The sequence below is a fragment of the Elephas maximus genome, chromosome 6 (assembly GCF_024166365.1).
Source record: "Elephas maximus indicus isolate mEleMax1 chromosome 6, mEleMax1 primary haplotype, whole genome shotgun sequence".
NCBI classification, from domain to species: domain Eukaryota; kingdom Metazoa; phylum Chordata; class Mammalia; order Proboscidea; family Elephantidae; genus Elephas; species Elephas maximus.
Window position 1 is genome coordinate 138,515,060 of NC_064824.1, and position 24,831 is coordinate 138,539,890.

Here is a 24,831-nt window from a genome sequence, read left to right on the forward strand (position 1 = left end):
GGTGGTGGAAATACCACAAAAGGTTTAAGAGTTATACTGTGCTATTCGTTAGTAACAACTCCTTCCTAACAGACTTTTTTTCCCTTGTGTGATGTTTGCCTTAAGCACTGTGCTCTTTTGAAGGACTATCTATATGGGATGAAACTGACAGCAGCGGCTTGCAAGGTCAGACGGGAACCTTAGGAGGCAGTGAGCTTCTGCTACCGGGGGAGGAACCACCCAGAAAAGGAAGGCGACGATGGCTGCACATCTGGAGGGATGTAATCAATGTCGCTGGAACTGTACCTGGAGAAACTGATAAAGTGGTGCTATGTTTTGCCGTGTATATTTTCAACAACAATAAAAAACAAAACAAAAACTTCTTTCCTAACAGATTTTTTTGTCCCCGTACGATTACAAGCATCAAAACTTTCCCGCTCCATTGAGGTATTTTAAAGCAAAATACCTTTGTTATGCAGAGGAAGCTTCGTTTTGTTTTCTTACTAGACAGACTGAGCAGGGAAACGGGGCATTTGGAGTAATGGGCGCGCAGCGTACTGAGCAGGACGGTGGCCCTGACACGGTTACTCCCGCACAATCGATTGCACAGGGTGGCTCCAATATGCCTTCTGCAGTTGTAAGCACAGGATGTAGACAAAGCCTTGCGCGGCGGCCCTGCCAATTCACCTCCCTGCCATCTCAATGGCCCTGGTGTCACCCCATCCTTGCTTTCTCATGGCATCCTTGTGCAGGGCGCTTCTCAATCTCTTCAAGAATTTCACAGACATTTATAAACGCAGGAAGCTATTCACGGCCCTCAAAGGGCACCAACCACCCCACTCATTCCCGAGCAGAGGAGCTTTCATCCTCATAAAGGGACCGGCAAGGCGGTGGCAGGTTCACACGTGGCGGGGGGGTGAGGAGGGAGGGGTGGGGAGGGGCTTAATCTTAGTGATTAAAATGCTAATGTTGCGTTTGAAAGCAAAACCTTTGATTTTTAAGAAAAGAATTCTAAGACCAAGACTTTTACCAGGAAACACGTCCAATGCCGCACGGCACCGGACCGGGCAAGTGGCATTTAACTGCTCCGGAGCACCCACTGCTCCGTTTTGCAGCCTTCACAGAAAAAGATGCTTCACAAAAGGCTGGAGAGTTCTCAGAGTTTTCCCGGGTGGGCCAGCATGTTGCTTGACTTTGCTTCCCTTAGGAACATTTGATTTCCAAAAATAATGTTTTGCTTTTATCAAAACAATGCGTGCAGGCAGTTTTAAACAAAGGCAAAGAGTATTAAAAGGATCGTGATAAAAAGCTCTCCCACTCTTTCTTCCTCCAGTTATGTTCCCAGTGGCATTCATTCATGCGTTCCTTCACTCATTAAAAAATACACTGAAAAGATTCAGTTACTAAATTATGACCTCGCTGGGTCTAGTTGTGGGCCCGGCGCTCTCTCAGGTCAGGGCATGTCAGGAGCCCCTGGACTTGTGGACCCGGAACCCACTGGGGGGCAGGCAGTGAACACAGCATGGTGAGCACAGGGCAGGCCGGTAAGGCAGCAGGTGCTCAGGGAAGGCCTCAGCAGCCCTGGGCCTGAAGGGACAAGTGTTCTGGGCACAGGGAACAGAAAGGACGACGGTCCCGAGGAGGGTGTGTGCTTGACATGCGGGGGGGTAGCAGAGACCATGTGATGCAGTTTTTTGTGGAATGCTGTCTAGATCCAGTTTTGAGGCCCTAGATGGAGGAAGTCAGTTCCCCTTCCTGAGGCGACGATTAAGTCCACCAAAAAAAAAAAAAAAAAAAAAAATTCCGACTCATAGCGACCCTACAGGACAGAGTAGAACTACCCCATAGGGTTTCCAAGGAGTGGCTGGTGGATGCGAACTGCAGACCTTTTGGTTAGCAGCCTGAGCTCTTAACCACTGTGCATTAAGTCCATACCCCAACCGAAAACTCTCACACTTTACCCGCCCTAACCAACCCAGGGCCACGTACAAAACAACTAGGGCCAGCCTCAGCCCACCCCAAGTCCGTGAAATTATTCAGATCAGCCAAACCACAGGGAGCCGGGAGACCTAGCGAACCCTGCCTCAAGGGCCTGACTTAAGCGGCTCCCACGGCTCCAGCCTGCTGCTGCCCTGCCCCGGGTGCCACCCCCCGCGTGGCCCGAACGGCAGCCTTCTCTCCGTGGGAGCTGTAGGTGATAAAGACCTCTGCCTGTCACCCACCCAGGTGTCACCGTGTCACGGCCTGCCATCTGACTGATGGACCGACTGCCGTGGATCCGGCTCTGACTCACGGCGACCACGTGTGTCAGAGTAGGACTGTGCTCCTAGGGTCTCCAGAAACCCTGGTGGCAGGGTGGCTAAGAGCCACGGCTGCTAACCAAAAGCTCAGCGGTTCGAATCCACCAAACGCTCCTTGGAACCCGTATGGGGCAGTTCTGCTCTGTCCTGTAGGGTCACTGTAGGGTTGCTATGAGTTAAAACCAACTCGATGGCAATGGGTTCGGTTTTTGGTCTTTTTATAGGGTTTTCAGGGGCTAATTTTTTGGAAGTCGATCACCAGGCCTTTCTTCCAGTGCACGTCTGGGTGGACTCGAACCTCCAACCTTTCGAATGTTTTAACCATTTACACTGCCCAGGGATGTCCCCTGGGGGAAAAGATTTTTATATAAAAGAATTTTTATGTAAAAGAATTTTTAAATGGTCCATGAACATTTTTATTTTCTAACACTAGAATATCCAACTTGTACTTTATCGATATTGTTGCTAAGGATAAGATTCAACTGATTGGGGGTGAAAACCATGAATCAATTACATACTGTATTAAGAAACAATCATGCTGTCCAGATAAGACCAGAACCGGGGAGGAGCCATGTGAACGACTGACGTTGGGAGATGCTCTGCTTCAGGCCCTTACTGCATTTTTCAGGCATTTCCACAACAGCGCTAAGGACCAGGGTCACCTTGGCAGGTCATCCTGTGTTGGGATTTATCCCGAGGGTGGAGTGGAACCAAAGGAATTGGGTAACGGTTCTAGCAAATTAGAATGGAAATATTTGAAAGACCAACTCATACATCGTGGGTCTAGCCCTCAGATTATAGCTACTATGCTAATTACAACCAGCCTCAGACAAAAGAATTCCGTGTCAGTATTCGGGCCCATGTCTTAGTCTAATAGGATTAGAACACTTTGCTGTACATACGGGATTGATTTCCAGCATTTAAGCAATCAAGGGAAGATCTTACTTCCTTCCCTGCCACTAAGCAAGACAATGTTTAGCTAAAGTCTTAGGGGGTCAAAAACAGAACAGAGGTTTAGGTGATGTTCTCATCCTATAGGTATCTTGCTCTTTTTTTTTTTTTTTTTTTTTTTAACCAATTAGTTGCCAAAAAGCCACCAAAAGGAAGTGTAAAATAGAGAGGGGCAGGAACTCTCGGCTATGAGCTACATGCCGGCAGCCTCTCCTGACTGGGTACCAAGTTCCCAGCCCATGCGAGGTGTTGGGCTGAGAGGAGGACACCCCCTTACTATGTGTTTCACCTACACCGACCTTGGTACAAGTGATTCCCTTCCTCCATCCCATGAAGGAAAAGGCTCGGGGACATTTTCCACCCCTCATCTTCTTCCTGTGCAAAGCAGAATAATATTTTTGTTAATTACAGGCAGACTTTATCTGTCAAAGCCAGACAGTCAAAGTGAGGACGTCAAAATTACTATGTGTAAAGAACACTAGGTGCCCTGGTGGTGTAACGGTTCAGCGCTTGGCTGCTAACCTAAAGGTTGCTGGTTTGAACCTACCCAGCGGCACAGAAGAAAGCCCTGGCAATCTGCTCCCGTAAAGGTGACCACCTATGAAACCCTGTAGGGCAGTCCTACTCTGTCATATAGGGTCACTATGAGTTGGAACCACTCGATATAGTACCTAACTGCAACAGTAAAGGATACACTCTTTTTTTTTCCTTTTTCTTTTTTTGGTTAATTGTGGTAAAACAGGTATCACAAAACATTTGCCATTTTAACCATTTTTAAGTGTACACTTCTGTGACATGAATTACACTCACCATGCTCTGCAGCCATGGCCACTGCTCATTTTCAAATGTCTTTAATCCCCCTAAGTGGAAACTCTGTACCCCTTAAACCAGACACAAAAAATCACCTACACAATTCTATTCATATGAAATGCCCAGAATAGGTAAATCCATAGAGACAGAAAGCCAGTTGGTGGTTTCAGGGGCCGGGGGGAGTGGGGAAGTGGGGAGTGACTGCTTAACGGGTATGGGTCTCCTTCAGGGCGATAAAAATGTTTTGGAACCAGAGATAATGGCTGCACATTTCGAAAGCACTGGATGCCACTGGATTGTACACTTTAAAATGGTTCATTTTATGTTATGCAAGTTTTACCACAATTAAAAAAAGTATGTGAGTCTTTGTTTTGCTAATTCGGAGTAAATATTTGGTTGGTATATTTTTTTTATATACCTATCAGAGGACTTGGCCATTCTTCCTGTCCCAAGTCCTTGCCCTGTCACCCTAGTTCATTGTACCCCTCATTATGATCCCCCCAACTTTAATAGACTTTATTTTTTAGAGCAGTTTTAGGTTTACAGAAAAATTGTACAGAAAAATACAGAGCATTCCCACAGCCCCCCTCCCCAGGCACAGATGCTCCTTTTATTAACATATTGCATTCCTGTGCTACATTCGTTACAACTGATGAGCCGATATAGATACGTTGTTACTAACTAAAGTCCACAGTGTTCAGCAGGGCTCACTCTGTGTGTTGTACAGTCCTGTGAGCTTTGACAGACGCATCATGTCACGTGTCCACCATGACAGCACCACACAGGATAGTGCCGCAGCCCTAAAAATGCCCTGGGCTCCACCTGTTCTTCCCTCCCGCCTTCCCCTGAGCCCCTGGCAACTACTGACCTCACTGTTTCTATAGTTTGGCCTCTTCTAGAATGTCATGTACTTGGAACCAAACAGCATGTAGTTTTTTCAGACTGCCTTCTCTCTTACTTAGCAATTTGTCTTCTTGTGGCTTGATAGCTCACTTCTTTTTATTGCTGGATACCGCTCCGTTGTATGGATGGACCACAGTTACCTCGTTATGGTTTTCTCCATGTCTGGGATCCCCTGGAGCCACAGAACCACTGTTTCTTTACATAGAGTTGCTCGGTAATACACGTTCTTATAAAGGGAACTCTCAGTACTCTGCAGCCGCCGTTGCTTTGGTTGGCTACATTTTCCTAGCACACATTAGAATGAATTCTAACTACTGAAGTGAGAGGTCTTCTGCAATCCCCTCCTTGGCCTCCGTGTGTACGCCCCACGTGCTGAGAAATGCTGTGCTCATTCAGGCTTGGTTACTAGGCAGGTGGAATTTAAACTCTATACAACATGGAAAAATCGTCCGGATGATAGCTTAAAGCACACCACAAGGGTTGAAAAGCTCCCTGGCTTCATGAACAAGTAGGAGACCACCCAAAGCAGACCTCTGGCATGAAGGAGCCCTGAACCACATCCTGAGCACATTCAGACTGGGTCACACCATTCATGTTCTAACAAGCACAGCTCAGATCAGGTTACGTGCCTACTCAAGAACCTGCTGTGGCTCCCCACTGCCCCTGCAACCCAATGGTCTGCAGGGGGCGTGACCAGTGCCAGCTCATGCCTCCCTTGCCGCACCCCGCACCTCTGTGTCCTCCACCCTGGCGTCCTGGCCAGTCTTTGAGCCCGTTCTGTGTGTTTCAGCTTCACTTTAGCTGGTGCGGCTCATTACTTCCACACAGGCAGGCAGGGCAGTGGGGACCTTCACGAACAAGGGACTCTGGTTCTCCAGGAACTCTCTGAGGCAGAAGTCAAGTGGCACGCAGCATCATCAGTGTTACCAAGGAGAAGTCCAGGGGAGCCCTCATGTCGTGGGGGAGTCGGGGAAGGCCTCTCCGGGACAGCTTATAAAACACCAGGGATGCTGCCGCCAGGTGGGGAGGCAACCTGCCTTGCAAAGCACAGAGGAGAACTTGAGCTCAGAAAGCTAGGGGCTCAGAGCCTCAAGAGAAAGGACCTCTCCTTCCAGGACTGCCGCTAAAAACGATCTGGCTGGGTAAGAAGCCCCACCTGGTACACAGAGCTTGGGGTCAGCCATTGCCCCATACTTGGCTACCAAGAGACCTAGTCACCTGAGAAAAACGTTCAAGTGAAGCAAGTAAAAGACCAGATTTATCTTGGCAAAAACACAGGGGCTTAGTGAAGGAGGGACAGAGGGGGTGCTTGCCCCGGGGTGCAAATCTAAGGGAGCACCAGACAAGGTTCAGAATGACTTTCTGAGTGCCGCAAATATGAAAATCACCTGACTGAGGCAGCCAGACAAGAGGGGGAAAGGTGCTTCTGCTGACCATCTGGGCTTATCAACATCTAGTCACCTTGAAATGGGGGGGGAGGGGAGGATCAATTAGAGATTGCCTTTGCGGGGGCACAATTTAGGGATTGCCCCTGGGCACTGGAATTAGAGGGGTGCAACTTTGAGATTGCTCATGGGATCTCATTACCCTCACTATACCCCTGACAAAGCATGTGCTTGGAGGAGAGAGAGGTAACTCAGGGACAGACAGGAACTTGCAGTAACTCTCATGAGCACTCTCTGGGGTGCTGTTTGTTATCGGCCATTTTCTCTCTCTCTCTGTTTCCCTTTGCATGTATCACTAAGACTCAGGGATCTTTATTCATTTTTTAGTAATGCGTTGTTATCCATCATTGCTGTTTTTGTTTTTGGATCAGATTGTCCCACATGTGTCCTCTGGGAGCCCCGACAAGCTGAGACATTGAGCCCTCATGGACAGCCAAGGAGAGGAGCCCTCCAGGGAAGGGAAGTGTGTGTGTGTTTTGGGGGGGGGTGGTGAGGGTGTCCAGCAGAGGCAGCATGTGCAGGGTCTGAGCTAGTAAGGCTGTCAGTACAGCAGGGTGAAGAGGCTTGGCACAGAGGCCAGCAGACAGATGTGGACAGGGGGTGAGGGGGATGAAAAAGAGAGGGAGAGACAGAGACAGACAGAGATAGCAAGACAGAGAGAGAGATGGAGAGGGAGAGAGAAAGGAAACAGAGAGAGAGAGATGGGGGAGAGAGAGACAGAGAGAGTGACAGAGACACAGAGAGACACGGAGAGACAGAGAAAGAGAGAGAGACAGAGAAAGGGACAGAGAGGTGAGGAGGGAGGGAGAGGAGACAGCCAGCGCACACACGCCTTGGAAGGCCCAGGAGTCATGCCTTCCAGAGAACCTGAACTCGGTTTAAGACCGAGGGAGGCGTAGGGAGGCAACAAGCACCCAGGAGAAATGTCGAGTGCCCAGCCATGGACCTCGGTGAACCAACGACCGTACAGACGGTGAGGGATCAGGCAACATTTTGCCCTATTGTATGCAGGGTCACCATCAATCAGAGCCGACACCACCACAGCTAACAACATCACCAGCCCCTTCCCCTCTGATGCGTGCCTGCGTCACCTCACACCTGGTGTGCTTGTTGCTGGCCTTCCTTGGTCTGACCGTCACATACGTGTCAATCCCTGCATCCAAACGGGGCTCCCCCTCCAGATGCCATGTCTGAGTCCATCGTGGCGGTCTCTGTGCCAATCCATCTCAGCCAGGATCTCCTTCAGCTTCGCTGGCCCTCTGCTTCACCAAACATGATGTCTTCCTCCAGCGACTGGCCCTGTTGATCCACAGCACACGAGCTGGACAAAGTTCTGTTGGGATCCGTAAGTTTTCACTGGCCGATTTTTGGAAGTAGATCGCCACTCCTTTCTTCCTAGTCTGGAGGCTCCACTGAAACCTGTTCACCATGGGTGACCCTGCTGGTGTCTGAAATGCTGGTAATGTAGCTTCCAGCAGCACAGTGATGCGTGAGCCACCACAGTTTGGCACACTGACAAACGGGTGATGGTACCTGTCTCTAGGACACCTCCAACCTCATGGCAGCAGGGTGACTTGCCTGCCTGGTCTCACAGTACCTCCTTGTAGCTCAACCACACAGAGAGATTCCTTTAGAGCGGCCGGTGGCTTTCAGATCAGCTTCTCTGTCTCTCTTTATGGCCTACCCATTGCTGTCAAGTCGATTCCAACTCGTAGTGACCCTACAGGACAGAGTAGAACTGCCCCAGAGGGCTTCTAAGGCTGTAATCTTTACAGGAGCAGGCTGTTACATCTTTCTCCTGCAGAGCAGTTGGTAGGTTCAAACCACCAACTTTTCATTTAGCAGCTGAGCGCTTAACCACTGCATCACCAAGCCTCCTTTTACAGCCCAATCCCCCCACCACAAAACAAAAAAACCCACTGCCCTCAAGTCGATTCTGACTCATAGCGACCGGCCTAGTCAGTAATAAATCAATAAGGTCAAAGCATGTGTGTGGTTAAGAGTAAGCCGATGGAGGCCCCTGGATTGATTTTCAGATTATATTATAAAGTAGATTTACTGAAGAACACATCATTCAGTGCCAACTGGACAGCAGTGGGTTTGGTTTTGGGTTTTTATACCTCACAAGTCCTCTGCTTCCCCTGGTATCTCGTCCTCTGCTTCCCCGGGCTTCTCCTCCACTGCTCTTGCTGCTGAGAGCCTGGTCTTACTTTTCTCGGCCTCATCTCCTTCCTCCCTGCTCCCCTGGCCTCCCTCCATCCCTTATAATGCTCACCCAAACCTTTCCTTCTGTCCTGTCACTTTGACAGGCTGTCCTCTCTCGGCTTTATTGGTCGTCTTGTAACTCCCGGAGAGCAGCATCTGTGCTCACTGCCAGCGTCTCTCAGTCTGCCCTCCTCACCTCCTTACAGCCTGCCTTCCGCAATGCCTCCCCACACCACCACCTCGACTGAACCAGCTCTGCGAGTACCAGCAATTTGCTCCTCGTTGTTGCTGGTAGGTGCTGTCCAGTCTGTTTTGACTCATAGCGAGCCCATGTACAACAGAATGAAACACTGCCCGGTCCTGCTCCATCCTCACAATTGTTGCTATGTTTGAGCCCGTTGCTGCAGCCACTGTGTCAATCCATCTTGTCGAGGGTCTTCCTCTTTTTCACTGACCCTCTACTTTACCAAGTATGATGTCCGTCTCCAGGGACTGGTCCCTCCTGAGAACATGTCCAAAGAACATGAGATGAAGTCTCACCATTCTTGCTTCTAAACGTCCTGGCTGTACTTCCAAGATGTGTTCGTTCTTCTGGCAGTCTGCGGTATATGCTGTATTCTTCCCTCCTTAACCACATCTTTTCCTCAAGCCATCTCCTTGACTTCTCTGCAGCATTTGACACTAGAGGTCTCCTCTCTTTGAAGTACCTCTTGGCTTGGTGTTATGGGTTAAGTTGTGTACCCCAAAAGGGTACGTTGAAGTTCTAACCCCCGGTACCTGTGAATGTGACTTTGTTTGGAAATAGAGTCTTTGGCGAAGCCATCAGTCGAGTGAGCACGAGGTCACCCTGGAGGCAGGTGGGTCCTAATCCAACATGAGCTCTCCCTCTCTCTGGAGAAGAGACCCACAGAGACAGACACACGGATGGCAGGTGGCCGTGTGAAGATGGAGGCGGAGACTGAGCTATGCTGCATCCACAGGCCAAGTAAAACCTGGGGCCACCAGAAGCTGGGAGGGACAGGAAAGGATCTTCTGGAGACTTCGAGGAGAACATGGCCCTGAATTCAGTCAGCTAGCCTCCAGAACTATATGGCAATAAATGTCTGTTCTTATAAGGCCCCCAGTTTGTGGTAACTTGTTCCAGCTGCCCTTGGAAGCAGATACACTTGGCCTCCACCATATTCTCACTTCTCATGGTAGATGGACTGAGGGGACAGACAGAGAGCCTTCCTTCCATCCTTCCAGAAACAAACAAGGCTGGGAAATACATAAGAACGCCACTGTCCTAATCCTCTTCCTGTGTGCCAGGCCGCTCCTGCTTCCCTCGTTGGTTGCACCTTCTCCTCCTGCCCCGATACGTGGATGCAGTTCAGGCTCTCCAGCTTATACCCACACTGCATTTCTTACAACTCAGCACTCTCTGCCTTTAACTGGGCTTTTCCTGAACAGGGGTAACTCCTGTAACGATACCACCAGTCCTCAGCTCTACCTGATGCCCCACCATCATCTGAACTCAATGGTTCTGAAGCCAGCCCTGCCCTGCTGCCTTTCATTCTCCCCAGGGTTCTACTCAAGACCCTTGGACTTGAACTTGACTCCTCCTCCTCCCCAAATACCCAGTCAGCCAGGCCAGTCATCCTTCTTGCTATCTCCTGCATTCGTGTAATCTTTTTATATCCACTGCTTCCACCCTAGCCCAGGCCTTCATCTGCATATTTATTCATTCATTCAGAAATAATTATTGCACAGCCACTGTGTTCCAAGGGCTGTTTGAGAGCCAAGCAGGGCACATTTAAATAAGGCCAGTCTGGCTGTTGTGTGAGGAAGTGACTAGATGTAAGGAGTGGCCGTGAGGACATTGCCTAACAGGCTGTTGCCGTTGTTCTGCCGAGAGACTATGATGCCTTGCATTTGGTGGTGGCCGTGGAGACAGGGAGATGAGGGCAGATTTAGGATATGAGCGTAGACTCCTACGAGTCTCCTGATAGGTCACGTTCTGCCCGAAGCCTTCCCAGGAGCTTTCTTCAGCCCTCACAGATCATCGGTCTCCTGTGAAGCTGCCAGGCTGCCCTTGGCCCTTCTCCTGCATGCCCAGTGAGTTCTTTCTCCAGGCAGTGGCTCTTAAGCTTTGTAGGCAGGAGATCCCTTGAAAACATGGAGAAACAAATGTGCTTCTTCCCAGAGGAATGCACTTCCACATAGAAGTTTACGTGCCTTTTCAGGGGGTCCATCAACAGGGGGCCTGGGTTAAGGCCCCCATCTCCTCTATAGCTTAGAAGCCAGGTGTCTCACTCCTTCATACCTTCCTCTCTGACTGCATTTCAGTGGGCACCAAAGATGTCCTGTACATGCATCTCCAAATTGACACCCTTCTCCCTGATGGCATCCTATTGTGATAAATGACACCCACTTCTTCATCCTTGTGAGGGACAGCAAAACTCAGTTTGAAGCATTCCAAAATAGTATAAGCACTCTAAAATAATTTAAGGACTAAGGTGAGCCTGACTCAAGCCATGGTGTTTTCAATGGCCTCATATGCATGCGAAAGTTGGACAATGAATAAGGAAGACTGAAGAAGAATTGATGCCTTTGAATTATGGTGCTGGAGAAGAATATTGAATATACCACAGACTGCCAGAAGAACAAATAAATTTGTCTTGGAAGAAGTACAGCCAGAATGCTCCTTAGAAGTGCGGATGATGACCCTTTGTCTCACATACTTCGGACATGTTGACAGGAGGGACCAGTCCCTGAAGAAGGATATCATGCTTGGTAAAGTAGAGGGTCAGCGAAAAAGTGGAAGACCCTCGGTGGATGGATTAACACAGTGGCTGCAACAATGGGCTCAAGCACAATAACGATTGTGAGGATGGCGTAGGACTGGGCAGTGTTTCTTTCTGTTGTATGACTTGATGGCACCTAACAACAACGACAACAAAATAATACAGGGACATGGCTGGCTCAATGGTTAAACACAGAGCACACACCTGAGCCAAGGGATTGGAGGAGAGGTGTGGTGGCTAGAGAGAAAGGCTGGATGGCACTGCAGGTGAGCAAAAGCTTTAAGCTTATGGTGCCGCGTGCCGGCCCAAGGACCTCCCAGAAGAATTCTGTGCTCAGTCATTTTACGGCTGGATGAACTTTGGAGAAGACTCTTTCCGTGATCATACGTTATGGACGGGTCAATGCCATTTTAAACAGTTCCAAATGGCTCGGCATATGGCTTGACATATAATAAAAATAAAACAGTGGTAAGGATGGGTTGCCCAGATCTCCGTCTCTATTATTTTTGTTTCTGAAGCCAATGTGGGGTCCGCGCCAGTGGTTGTGAGGACAGTGCAATTACCGTGATATTGGAAGCACATTTTCAGAGGGGGCTATCGGTTTGCAGGAAATGCCTTCTGGCACCAGGCTTCTCCTTCACTAAACCATTCCTGACCACATCTGTCTCGGAAGACGTACAGCCAGAAAGCTCCTTAGAGGCAAGGATGGTGAGACTACGTCTCATACGCTTTGCACATTTTATCAGGAGGGATCAGTCCCTGGAGAAGGGCGTCACGCTTGGTAAAGCAGAGGGTCAGCAAAAAAAGAGGAAGCCCCTCAACGAGATGGACTGACACAGTGGCTGCGACAATGGGCTCAAGCACAGCAATGGTTGTGAGGGTGGCGCAGGACTGCACGGTGTTCCGTTCTGTTGTGCACAGGGTCGCTATGAGTCGGAACCGACTCGATGGTACCTAACAACACCACCAACAGCAGAGGTCCTCCTTATCTGCAGTCCTTCATGGTATAAGATACTGATTTAAAAGCAAGGCTCCAAAACGAAGACTAGTTTCTTAGTGGTGAGTTTTGAGAGTTCTTTATATATCCTAGAGACAAATCCTTTGTCAGACATGTGGTTTGCAGATATTATCTTCTGGCTTGCAGCTTGTCTTTCCATCCTCTTCAAATGGGCTTCCACAAAGCAAAAGTTTTCATTTTGATGCAGTCCAACTTATCAATTTTTCCTTTTATGGATTCCGACTCAAAGCAACGCTATAGGACAGAGTAAAACTGCCCCATAAGCTTTCCAAGGAGCACCTGGTGGATTCGAAATAGTGACCTTTTGGTTAGCAGCCAAGCTCTTAACCACCGTGCCACCAGGGCTCCTTGATAGTTTAGAAAAATTCCTTAAATCTGAATGGAATCAGGGCTTTTTTAGGGATAGTCTTCTCCTGCATGTCATGGAGAAACTTCTCAAAAAAAAAAAATTGTGTTTTGATTGGACACTCCTTTGTTTTACCAGCCCTAAAACAGATTTCCCCCACATGTCTGTCAGTTTGTCGTACTGTGGGGGCTTGTGTGTTGCTGTGATGCTGGAAGCTATGCTACAGGTATTCAGATACCAGCAGGGTCACCCATGGAGGACAGGTTTCAGCTGAGCTTCCAGACTAAGACTAGGAAGAAGGACCCAGCAGTCTATTTCTGAAAAGCATTAGCCAGTGAAAGCCTTATGAATAGCAGCAGAACATTGTCTGTTATAGTGCTGGAAGATGAGCCCCCCAGGTTGGAAGGCACTCAAAAGATGACTGGGGAAGAGCAGCCTTCTCAAAGTAGAGTCGACCTTAATGACGTGGATGGAGTAAAGCTTTTGGGACCTTCATTTGCTAATGTGGTACGACTCAAAATGAGAAGAAACAGCTGCAAACATCCATTAATAATCGGAACCTGAAATGAATGAAGTATGAATCCAGGAAAATTGGAAATCGTCAAAAATGAAATGGAACGCATAAGCATCGATATCCTAGGCATTAAAAAACCTGAAATGGACTGGTATTGGCCACTTTGAATCGGACAATCATACAGTCTACTATGCTGGAAATGACAACGTGAAGAGGAATGGTGTTGCATTCATTGTCAAAAAGAACATTTCAAGATTTACCCTGAAGTACAATGCTGTCAGTGATATGAAAATACCCACGCACCTACAAGGAAGACCAGTTAATATGACTATTATTCAAATTTATGCACCAACCACTAATGTCAAACATTAGGAAACTGAAGATTTTTACCAGCTCTGCAGTCTGAAATTGATCAAACATGCAATCAGGTTGCACTGATAATTACTGGTGATTGGAATGTGAAAGTTGGAAACCGAGGAAGAATGGACGCCTTTGAATTACGGTGTTGGCGATGAATATTGAATATACCCGTGGACTGCCAGAAAAACAAAAAAAGAAGCAATGATGGCGAGACCACGTCTTACATACTTTGAACATGTTGTCAGGAGGGATCAGTCCCTGGAGAAGGGCATCATGTTTGGTAAAGTACAGGGTCAGCGGAAAAGAGGAAGACCCTCAACAAGATAGATTGACACAGTGGCTGTAACAATGGGCTCAAGCATAACAACGATTGTGAGGTTGGCGCAGGACTGGGCAGTGTTTTGTTCTGTGGTACATAGGGTCACTATGAGTTGAACTGACTCGATGGCACCTAACAACAACAACAACAAAGCAGGTTTTTTTCCTTTAAAAGCAAAAGAGCCTTTCTGTCATTTTAAATTTGGTTAGGGAAGGCAGGGAAGTAAGTACCTGGATTCCCCATAGCACCCCCACAGCACCTGCACCTGCTGGGGTGGGGCCATACCTGGCGCAGGTACACAGAAATGTTTGTGAAATTCAACTGAGACACCCGATGGCTCTCGTGACCTTTTTTTGGCACGTGCATAATACGTTTTCTTCATGTCTATGTTCATTTGTAACTACCTCAGGGGCTTCCGAAGCTTTTGGCTTTCCCCCTTTGTGCTATTTTGAGGAGTCTTTATTTTCTATTTGCAGTGGTTGGTTGAAGTCTTCAGACAATCCCATCAATTTTCCCCCAAGTTTTCTGATTCTATACACAAGCCAGCATTTCATAATTGATCGAGTGTGATAAAAACCCGGCAGATCAATCATAGAGCTGCGCTGTGGTGGGGTGGGGTCAGGGCCAAGTCAGTGTCCACGGAAGTTAAACAGAACTACGTCCCCTCTCCCACCTCACCTTCTAACCATGACATACAACGGCAACAGCAGCAAAACCCCAAACCCATCGCTGTCAAGTCGATTCCAACTCACGGTGACCCTATGTGTGTCAGGAGCAGAACTGTGCTCCACAGGGTTTTCAATGGCTGTGGTCTTATGGAAGTAGATTGCCAGGCCTTTCTTCCTTGACACTGCTGGCTGGATTTGAACCACCAACCTTTTAGTTTTTACCAAGTGAAAACCATTTCCGCTACACAGGGACAGTTGAAATGTCTTTTTTTACAGGTCAAAATACCAATTCTCAGACAAGGATTTGAATAGGTGGTCTCAGGGATGATGCTGGATGCTCTCGGAATAATTCTAGGATAAGACTTTTAAAAAATCAGTGGAAAAGAGAATATGATCTGAAGGAAATGTACCAATTTAAACATATCAGTGTTTATCAAAGAGTACCATTGTCAACCGTTTTTCTTTTAATAATCACATTTCAAGTTTTAGACCTGTCCTTTTCTTAAAGAAATTTGTTCCTAAGTAATTCCTGAGGATTTCCCCTTTGTTTGCAAGTACTTATAAATGCTAATGTCCTCAAACTTCGCTTTTTGTCCCAAACTGCTCACCTTTGAGCTGCTCTTCAGTAGGCAGTTAATAGAGGACCTTCACACGGCAAAGCCCAGATCGTGCAGGTCATCACTGCAGGGTTAATGGAACAGGCTTTGCTAACGGTGAATTTTTGATCTGCACGTGTAAAACCCCTCACACATACCGAGCAGAAGAAATGCTTAGAATAAAATTGAAATTCTTCCAATTCTCCCTGTTCTTTGGCACATCTTCAGAATTATCTTGTAGAGTGAGAAGCGGATTTTTAAAATTAGCTATTGAGTAGGCTGTCTTTTTTTCCTAGAACAAGTCACAACTTTCAGGGTGCAAGCAGAAGAGTAGGAACTATGGGTCTCAAAGGTCCCTCGTGGAGCAAATGGGTTTATGCTTGACTTCTAACCTGAAGGTTGGAGGTTTGAATCCACCCAGTGGTCATGGAAGAAAAGCCCAGGTGATCTGCTTCCATAAAGATGGTGTCAAGAAAGCCCTATGGAACAGTTATACTTTAACATATGTGTCACCATGAACTGAGGCCGACTTAAGGGCAGGTAACACAAACATCGCCTTGGGCGATGCTGCGTGTTTATATGGACTCTAGGAAAAAAAAAAAAAAAAAACCAAACCTGTTGCCATTGAGACAGTATCAACTCATAGCTACCCTATAGGACAGAGCAGACCTGCCCCATACAGTTTCCAAGGAGTGGCTGGTGGATTCAAACTGCCAACCTTTCAGTTAGCAGCCCTGCTCTTTACCCATTGTGCCACCAGGGCTCCTTTTCAGCAGGCCTTGGGAATATTTATGGGAACCACGCCAAGCCCCTGAGTTTGACACAGAGCAGCCAAATATGCTATTTAAAGAGTTTCAGGGGAATACGCCGGGATCAGAGAGAGTTCCTTCATGTGGTAGGAAATGTAAACTATAAAAAAAAATTAATCATGAAATTGTTTTCAGATTGCAAACATGTCTGGAGAAGCAAAAAAGGCAAACCAAAAGCAAAGTTGAAAAAAAAATTCAGTGAGTGTCTCAGACAGACTCTGGACACCCCTATTTTGTGTCCATGATCACCCTTCTTTTTGCACATCTCCTGGCCCCGTGGTCCCAACACTCCCGCTGCGAGGAGGCTGTAGCCCTCCGGTTTCTCTCTCATTCTAACAGGGCCCCAGGGCTCCCAGGCATGGCCTCCAGTGCCCACTGAGGGGCTTCCCTGCAGATAAGCACACAGGTCTGGGTGTCGGGACCCAGGTCCTGGAAAGTGAAGAGCATGGCCCTTACTACCTAAGGCAGCAACGGGTCTGTGCCCTCCAAACAGTCACAGTGGGACCATCCTTTAAGGATGGAAACCCTTTACGCAGAGCAAATTTTTGGTCAGAAACAGTATCGGACCGTGTAAGAAGTGCTCCTTTAAACATATCCATGTTTTAGGATGATCCTAGGTGTTATAGATTAAATGGTGTCCCCCCCAAAATATGTGTTATAAATCCTAACCCTATACCTGTGATGGAAGGAGCCCTGGTGGCACAGTAGTTAAAGCGCTTGGTTGCTAACCAAAAAGTTGGTGCTTTGAATCTACCAGCAGCTCCTTGGAAATCCTATGGGGCAGTTCTACTCTGTCTTATAGGGTCTCTATGAGTCGGAATCAACTCGACAGCACTGGGTTTTTGTTTTTGTTTTTTAATACCAGTGGTGGCAGGAGCCCTGGTGGTACAATGGTTAAGAGCTCAGCTGCTACCCAAAAGGTCGGCAGTTCAAACCCACCAGCTGTTCCTCGAGAGAAGGATCTGGCAGCCTGCTCCTGTAAAGATTACAGCATTGGAAACCCTATAATCCCATTTAGGAATAGGTTTTCTCTGTTACGTTAATGAAGCAGTATTAGTGCAGGGTGTGTATTAAGACAGGAGATTAAGCCAGCAAGCAGAGATGGGGGAAGACAGATTCCAGGCCACATGAAGGTCACCAAGGGGCCAAGGAACAGAAGCTGAAGACAAAGACCTTCCCCCAGTGCTGAAAGAGAGAGAAAGCCTTTCCCTAGAGCCGGAGCCCTGAATTCTAACTTCGAGACTCCTAAATGTGAGAAAATACATTTCTGTTTGTTAAAGTCGCCCATTTATGGTACTTCTGTTACAGCAACACTAGGTAACTAAGACACTAGGCTTCCAGCCACAGCTCCATCACCCATCTAAGGCGTTCAAGGTGAGACGTCACCACAGCCCTGGGCGTGCACCCCTCCCACGTGGCGGAAGGCCCCCCCATCTAAGGAGTTCACGGTGAGACGTCACCACGGCCCTGGGCGTGCACCCCTCCCACGTGGTGGAAGGCCCCCCGTCTAAGGCGTTCACGGTGAGACGTCACCGCGGCCCTGGGCGTGCACCCCTCCCACGTGGCGGAAGGCCCCCCGTCTAAGGCGTTCACGGTGAGACGTCACCACGGCCCTGGGCGTGCACCCCTCCCACATGGCGCAAGGCCCCCCCATCTAAGGAGTTCACGGTGAGACGTCACCACGGCCCTGGGCGTGCACCCCTCCCACGTGGCGGAAGGCCCCCCGTCTAAGGCGTTCACGGTGAGATGTCACCACAGCCCTGGGGTGCACCCCTCCCACGTGGCACAAGGCCCCCTGTCTAAGGCGTTCACGGTGAGATGTCACCACAGCCCTGGGCGTGCACCCCTCCCACGTGGTGGAAGGCCCCCCCCCATCTAAGGAGTTCACGGTGAGACGTCACCACGGCCCTGGGCGTGCACCCCTCCCACATGGCGCAAGGCCCCCCCATCTAAGGAGTTCACGGTGAGACGTCACCACAGCCCTGGGCGTGCACCCCTCCCACGTGGCGGAAGCCCCCAAACCAGTGCCCACAGGCTGATTCCGACCGACGGAGCCCCCCCTGTGTGTCAGAGTAACACTGTGCTCCCCACGGTCTTCAACGGCTGGTTTGGGGAAGTAGATTGCCAGGCCTTTCTTCTGAGGAGACTCTGAGTAGATTCGAGCTTCCAAACTTTCAACGTTGGCAGCCGAGTGTGTTAACCATTTTTCCCACGTAGGGACTCCTGGTGGAAGACACGGATTCCTCAAAGTCCACGCACCCAAGAGAATAGAGGCTGGCAGCCCTGCCCCATTCCCGCTATCCACCCCACTGCACAAACTCAAAGTGACACTGTGCGGACTTTGCTTTCCTTTGGATAATAAACAAATATTTCTGTTAAAATACATCTAAGATGCCAGTGTTAAATGACAGCTTTCAATGAACATATTTGGTTTAAAGTAGCTACACCCTCTCCTCACTTATCAATGTGGTTCCGAAGACCAGGTCGTTATGTGAAATCAGCATTATGCAAAAATGGAGGGTGATCACATCAGATCACAAAATGGAGGATGATGACATCATTACATAACTGCCAAACCACTGAGAATCATGGCCCAGCCAAGCTGACACAGCCTTAACCATCGCAGCCAGTGTTACTTTTGCCTCACACCTCAGCGTTCACTACTGCCAGACGTACATCATTACTGTGCAAAATATTCTGATATTTTTTTTTTTGGTTACTATTGTCATAAAAGCAAAATGTCCGATAAGGAGATAGTTGATAAGTGAGGAGAAGGTGATTATTTCGACTTTCTGCTGGCAACAGCTTGTCAGGTGTTTTCCCTTAACTCTATCCTTGGGGAAAGATAACTGGGATAATGCATTTTGAGGAATGAAAATTCAAAATGATCACATATATGGATAAACATGGAAAGTATCTGTGTTCCTGAAACCACTCTTGTCCTAATCGAGGTTTATAGGACATAGAGAAGTTGGCAACCAATTGGCAGTCAACACAGAAAAGCTGAAAACGGTTGGCTGAGAGAATGGATTCCCTGGGCGACGCATGGCTGCAGCGGCAACGGATTTGAGGTGGCAGCACCGCCCTGATTCAGAGCAAAAAAAAGTCATTAAAAAGAAAAGTCAAGTTTCAGCTGATATCAAATATCAGCATCCAGACAAACAAATTACCTACCTTAGACTTGTCCTTTGTTACTTTCTTTTCCTTTTCTTTTTTGGCTTTCTTGGGTTTCTTTTCCTTTTCTTTATTTTTATTCTTTTTGCTTTTTTCCTCCTCTTCTTGGCTTGCAATGATATCGGCAATCACCTGGTAAAAACAGAATAATCATAGTGTTTTAATAGATCCCTACCAAAGGAAGGGAAACCCTGGCGACACAGTGGTAAGTACTACGGCTGCTAACCAAGAGGTTGGCAGTTTGAATCTATGGGGCAGTTCTACTCTGTCCTATAGGGTCGCTATGAGTTGGAATTGACTCAAGGGCGGTGGGGTTTTTTTTTTTTTTTTTTTAGTGGGACCAAAGGAAGGAAGCCCTGGTGGCATAGTGGCTAAGCGCTCGGCTGCTCCCCAAAAGTTCAGCAGTTCGAATCCACCAGCCGCTCCTTGGAAACCCTCTGGGGGCAGCTCTGTTCTGTCCTATAGGGTCACTATGAGTCAGACAGACTCAACAGCGCCTGACAACAACAACAAACCAAAGGAAAGCTCTATTTCTGGTCTGGAAGGAAGAGTTCGTGCTGGTGGGCTCCCTTCTCTGCCTGCCATGGGCCTTGAGGCAGATACCCCCGCGGGCATTGCTGGGGTTCCCGTTTGCCATCTGCCTTTGGTGACTCCATCAATGAGAGGCAGTGATGGGACTTCAGTGGGAGACAGATGTAAAAGGTCCCTGACTGAGGCAGCTGGACAAGGGAGGGGAGGCATTTCTGCTGACATATCACTGCTATCAACATCTATTCACCCTGAAATTGCAGGGGGCACAGCTTAGGGATCACCCCTGGATGCTCGTTACTCTCGCTACACCCCTGCACAAGACCTCTTCAAAGTTTTTAAAAAAACAAAGGTGTCACTTTGATGACGAAGGTACGCCTGACCCAAGTCATGATACAGGTTACCAAGTGGGATGAATTTCATGTTGATGGCAAAGAGACAAGCTGCAGGAGAATATATACATACAACTTTTTTCCTGTTGTTGTTGGCTGCTGTGAACCAGCCCCAGAATCATCGTGAACCCATGCATAATGGGATTGGACCATGGTGATCCAAAGGGTTTTCACTGGCTGATATTTTGGAAGTAGATTGTCAGGCCTTTCTTGCTAGTCTCTTAGTCGAGAAGCTCTGCTGAAACCTGTTCAGCATCATAGCAACACTCGAGCCTCCACTGACAGACGGGTGATGGCTGCACCTGAGGTGCACTGAATGGGAATCAAACTTGGGACTCCTGCATGGAAGGCGGGCGTTCTTCCCCTGGCCCTCCACTGCCCCACAGCACGCATATAGTTAAATATAAGTAACGCCCTCCAGCTTCAGGATACAAATCTATGGAGTCAAAGTATAAAGGAAGGGTAAGGCAATGAAAACGCCACGTTCAGGACAGTAGTCAACCTCTGAAGAGAGAGCCACCCAGCTAAGGGGAGGGGAAGACGATAGCATGTTATATTGAAAATCCTCAACAAGATGGATTGACACAGTGGCTGCAACAATGGGCTCCGGCATAAAACAATTGTGAGGATGGTGCAGGACGGGGCAGTGCTTCCTTCTGTTGTACACAGGATCACTACGAGTCGGAGCCGACCCAACCGCACCTAACAACGACAACTCCTCGGGTAAACTTGTCTTGATTATGCCTTATTAGAGATTGGTTAAGAAGCTAAAGTTTATGTTCTTGTATTGTATTTTTGATATTTATACCTACGTTATTCTTAGGAGCTTAGTTTATAACTTTAAAGGTTTAAGAAATAGCTTTATCATGAACAAAGCAGGACATTGTGGCCACACCTGGACTTTTTTTCCTGAACTGCAGTAAAGTGCCCAGAGGACAGCAACTTCACACTACCTGAAGCTCCCCCTGCCCCCCGGCGCTCATGAAGATTTCGCTGGTGTGAGACTCAGAGATGTGTGCATTATTTGGTCATAAATATGGTATTTTTAGGCTGAATTAAAGGTCCCTTTTTTTGCTATTAAAATAGCCATGCTTTCCTTGGGGATCAGGCTCACCTCAACTCAGAGAATCAAGCCGCAGCTGCCCAGGACTTTCGTGTTCTGACTTTTGTGTTTATGGATCATGGGCATTGCTTGGTCCTTGGAAATTTGGAAATTTCACAAATGTAAAGGCTTTTTAAAAAATAGCCTAAGGTATAAAATGTGAGCAGCTGAAAAAAGAGAGGAGATCTTCTTTGTATCTTTTCCAGCCTTGTCAATTATGTGTCTTTATTCCCTTATATCCTTACTTAGTTTATTCATTTGACTTTTTGAATAGGTAACACATTTACATGGAAAACAATTCAAAAACTATGAATGAATACGTGGTAAAACGCTTTCTCTTCACCCTGATCCACCAAGTTCCACTTTCTAAAGTCAGCCCAAATAGCTTAGATATTCTTCCAAAGACATTTTTTAAATATGTGTGTATATATACATAAGGAGCCCTGGTGGCACAGTGGTTAAAGTGCTTGGCTGCTAACTGAAAGATCGGAGGTTCGAACTCACTGGCCGCTCCGCTGGAGAGAGGTGTGAAAGTTCTGTAAGGATTACAGCCTTAGAGACCCTGTGGGACAGTTCTACCCTGTCCTATAGAGTTAGTAAGCCATGGAGCTGAGATTCAAACCCAAGTGGCATGACGTCAGAATAGTGTGCTCAGAGACTGATTCAGGCGTGAGCTGGAATTCAGTAATCTATGAAGACATTTCAAATCAGTTAGAAGGATGGACTATTCAACAAATAGTATTGGGACGATAGGCTCACCATTTGACAAAATTAAGCCGATCCTTTTTTTTTACCTTATTCACTATACCAAAAAAAAAAAAAAAAAATCGGATGCATTAAATATTTAAATGTAAAAAATTAAACCGTAAGGTACCAGGAGAAATTGTTTGAATATTTAATAAGAGAGTTGTTGTTAGCTGCCGTCCAGCTGGTTCCAAGTCATAGCGACCCCATGTACAACAGGAAGAAACACGGCACCATCCTCACGATGGCTATGTTTGAGCCTAGTCTAGTGTTATAGCCACTGTGTCAATCAGAGGGTAAAGAATAATTTTATAAGGCATGTCACCATAAGCAGAAATCATAAAGAAAAAAACAAAAAAACACTGCTATAGTTGACTACATAAAATTCAAGTGGCAAAAAAATCATGTGAATTTAAAATCATATATAAATTGGGGAATATATTTGCAACATATATGACAATGGGAATCTTTAACATATGAAGAGTTCTTAGAAAATAATAAGAAAAATATAAACACCCCAGTAAAAGAGATGGCAAAGCATATGAACAGACATTTTACAAAATAAAATTTTAAAGCTCACTAGCAAAGAAATGTAAATTTAAAATAACGTTGCTACATTGTTTTTCACCTATAGGGTTGGTAAGGAAACTCTGGTGGTGTACTGGTTAAGAGCTATGGCTGCTAAACAAAAGGTCAGCAGTTCAAATCCACCAGGCGCTCCTTGGAAACCCTATGGGGCAGTTCTGCTGTGTCCTTTGGGGTATCTATGAGTCAGAATCGACTCAACGGCAATAGATTTTTTCAATGGCTTAAGGTTGGTAAAAGTTTTAAATTATGATAATAACTGGAGTTCGCGAGCATGCAGAAAAAAGTCAATTTCAGACATTGCCCGGAGACAAATTAGCATTACATTTTTCGAGGAAAATGGACCAAGTACGTATCAAAATTGTTAATGTGTATACCCTTTGACACATCGATGCCACCTGAGGAATTTATACTAAGGAAATAATTAGACAAGTTCTCATAGATCAGGAGTCAACAAACTTTTCCCATAAAGGGTCAAACAGTAAATACTCTCGGCTTGAGGAATACACAGCGTCCGCTACAGCTGCTCAAGTCTGCCATTGTAGCGTGAAAGCGGCCACAGACCACACGTAAAGAAATGGGCATGGATGTGTTCCGACAAAACATTATTAACAAAAACGGGCAGCAGGCCGGGTTTGGCCCCTTGTCTGTAGTTTGCTGACCCCTGCCATAGATGATGGAGAAATCTGTTCACGTCTGCATTGTTTATAGCATTAAAAAAAGGCAAAACACCTAACAGTCTTTAATAGGGAGTTACTTAAGTTTAAGTAGCTGGACGCCTAGGGGGCAGTGCAAACAATGCTGCAGATCAGGGGTTCCCAACCTCAGCACTGCTGACCCCGCAGTCAGCCTCCCTGTCTCCCTGTCCTCCCCTGCTGGAGCCCTCAGGGTCAAGCACACAGGCTTCCTCTTTTCAGCTGGAAATGCCCTTCCCCTACTCCCTTATCAGAGCCAGGCTCAGCTCCCAAAGCCTGCCCTCAGCTCTGGAGGATTCCTGTCCTCCCCTGAGCTGTGAGCACACACACCTGCCCTATTGTCTGGCTGTCCATCAAGGAGTGTCTTGAGTGACTGTAACTTTAGTCTGGTGTTATTCAGCCTTCTACATGTTTAGGTTTTGTCCCTCCAGCTAAATCGTCAGGCGCAAGTCGTGTCTTGAAAGTGCACGGCCAGGAGCCAACATGTTTTGTGTTAGTCTGGTTAGGTAGCAATTATAGGACGAAGAATGTTGGAATGTCTAAATGGCTCGTGAGAATGTGAAAAATTGGAGCTAGCTTATAGTCAAGCTAAGAACAAAAGAAAACTAAACATGTTTGGTTAGTGCATTAAGTAAAGCAAGGAGGACCACAAAGCAGCAGAACTTTAAAAGGGAGATGATGGAAGAGTGGATAGAGCCTGCGGCTGTGCTGTTGTTGTCTGCCGTCAAGTTGATCCCGACTCATGGTGACAGCATATCACAGTAGAACTGCCCCTACGGAACTGCCCCACTGGACTTCCTAGGCGGTCATACTTATGGGAGCTGGTTGCCAGGTCTTTTCGCCTGCAAAGCTGCTGGTCGGTTTGAACTGCCAACCTTTCTGTTAGCAGATGGGTGCTTAACCAATGCACCACCAGGGTTCCTTCCAGTATAGTCTACTGGTTAAGAATCACAATTCCACCGCATACTAGTTCTGCCACTTTTCCCATCTGGGTCTCAGTTTTCTCTTCTGTGAATAGAGACGCTAGCAAAGCCTACCCCACTGGACTGATGTAATAACTAAATGTACTGATACCGGTACTGAGAATCGGCACTTGGCACACTGAAATCATTCCGTAAGTCTGAGCATTTGTTGCTAGTGTTAGGACTAATTAGGCGTACTCGAAGTAGTGGAAGCAGGATGAAACCTCAGTACGCCAAGTATAATCGTTACAACAGCGTAAGTGAATGGTTAAATTTATGTTTGTAAAAGATAGACATAATACAAATGTGTTTATGAAATGAACAAAACATTGATATCAAACCCAAAAGTGATTGCAAATAGAATCACAGACCCGTCTTCCTTATGAGTATTAATGCAAAAATTCAAAACAAAATTTAGCAGACTAAAACCACAACCCACTAAGTAAGTAAAACACCACGATCAAGTGGTAATTGCTCCAGAAGGCAAGAATGGCTCAAGTTTAGGATGTCTATGAATACGCTTCACGGTATAAACAGATCCAGAAAGAAAAACCATAGACCGGCATTGTGGTTGCTAAAAGAACATTTTAGAAAATTCAACCTCCATTCTTAATCTTAAAAAAGAAAACTCATGAAATTGGAA

General features: G+C 47.1%; 1 protein-coding gene across 4 annotated transcripts in view; it reads right to left on the bottom strand.

The window, feature by feature from the left end:
- IQCA1 (IQ motif containing with AAA domain 1) overlaps positions 1-24,831 on the bottom strand; it is a 167,760-nt gene that overhangs the window by 59,816 nt on the left and 83,113 nt on the right. For all 4 annotated transcript variants that reach the window (XM_049888514.1, XM_049888516.1, XM_049888515.1 and 1 more), the window contains 2 exons: positions 19,181-19,312; positions 3,530-3,605 (listed from right to left, as the gene is read on the bottom strand). In XM_049888514.1, coding sequence (XP_049744471.1) covers positions 3,530-3,605; positions 19,181-19,312 — 208 coding nt within the window. The remainder of the gene's footprint in view (positions 1-3,529; positions 3,606-19,180; positions 19,313-24,831) is intronic.